We start from the raw sequence: 859 nt of genomic DNA on the forward strand, positions 1-859 counted from the left end.
GTTCATCTCTTTGCCAAAGAAGGGCGCAAGCGGCCATGGTCGATGTGTGTTTCTACACTGAAGCGATAAACGCGCTGTGCATTCTGGGTAGGGCACTTTGCAGCCAGCCAGTCAGCCATATTGGATCGTTGTCCTGGCTGAAGGAGACAGAGGAGATGAAGGGGATCAGGGGAATCAGTCAGCTATCGGTGAGAGCTTGGTTTGTGTGTCCTGAAAGTTTGAGATGTGTGTTCACACTCAACCCATCGGGGTCAGTTACTCTGTTTTCGGGCGTGTTGAAGCGGTAAAGTTCGAGCGGGGAGACGCTGCGAAGCAGCCGGAAGCAGATGATGACCCCTTCATCTGTGTCATAAACACTACATGTCATTGAACGAAATGATAAACTTCCATAAGCTGAATTGCTTTTTTCCGTGTTTAAAAACTGAGAATGGTTAAACTGACGTGTAGGATGATTGACAGCAAGCTGCTAGCTTCTCTTGTGTTAGCCTCCATGACTTGTCGCTTTAACGCTTCTGAAGTTCATCTCGTATTCGTGTTGTGTTTGCGTGTAAAGTTACACGTTTACTTTTAAATTTATTCATTGAACTCAAAAAAGACTTCAAATTGTATAAAACATACAGCTTTGGAGAATGAAGAAACTGATTTTCAGCTTTACAAATGTCCCAGTTGGGAGAAAAAATAATAATATTAGCATTAAATGCGTCTCTTCTGGCTCCTAAGACCACAGTAAAGTACAACTTTGTATTCAGATGCAAAAATCTCTAGAAGGCTGTTCTAGTAACCTTTTCAAGTTTGTTTAGGAAGTAATATTAGAGTATTATAAATAAATACACTCACCGGCCACTTTATTAGGTACACC

The 859-nt window shown here is 41.9% G+C and overlaps 1 protein-coding gene across 1 annotated transcript in view; it reads left to right on the forward strand.

Moving 5' to 3' along the window:
* Window positions 1-19: 19 nt before the first annotated feature.
* Window positions 20-859, forward strand: part of uqcrc2b (ubiquinol-cytochrome c reductase core protein 2b) — a gene marked incomplete in the record, with an annotated part of 11,513 nt that continues 10,673 nt past the window's right edge. The window contains 1 exon segment of the mRNA XM_014024042.1: window positions 20-188. Within this exon segment, the coding sequence (XP_013879496.1) occupies window positions 36-188 (153 nt within the window).

Source organism: Austrofundulus limnaeus, unplaced genomic scaffold, assembly GCF_001266775.1.
Source record: "Austrofundulus limnaeus strain Quisiro unplaced genomic scaffold, Austrofundulus_limnaeus-1.0 Scaffold405, whole genome shotgun sequence".
Classification (NCBI taxonomy): Eukaryota; Metazoa; Chordata; class Actinopteri; order Cyprinodontiformes; family Rivulidae; genus Austrofundulus; species Austrofundulus limnaeus.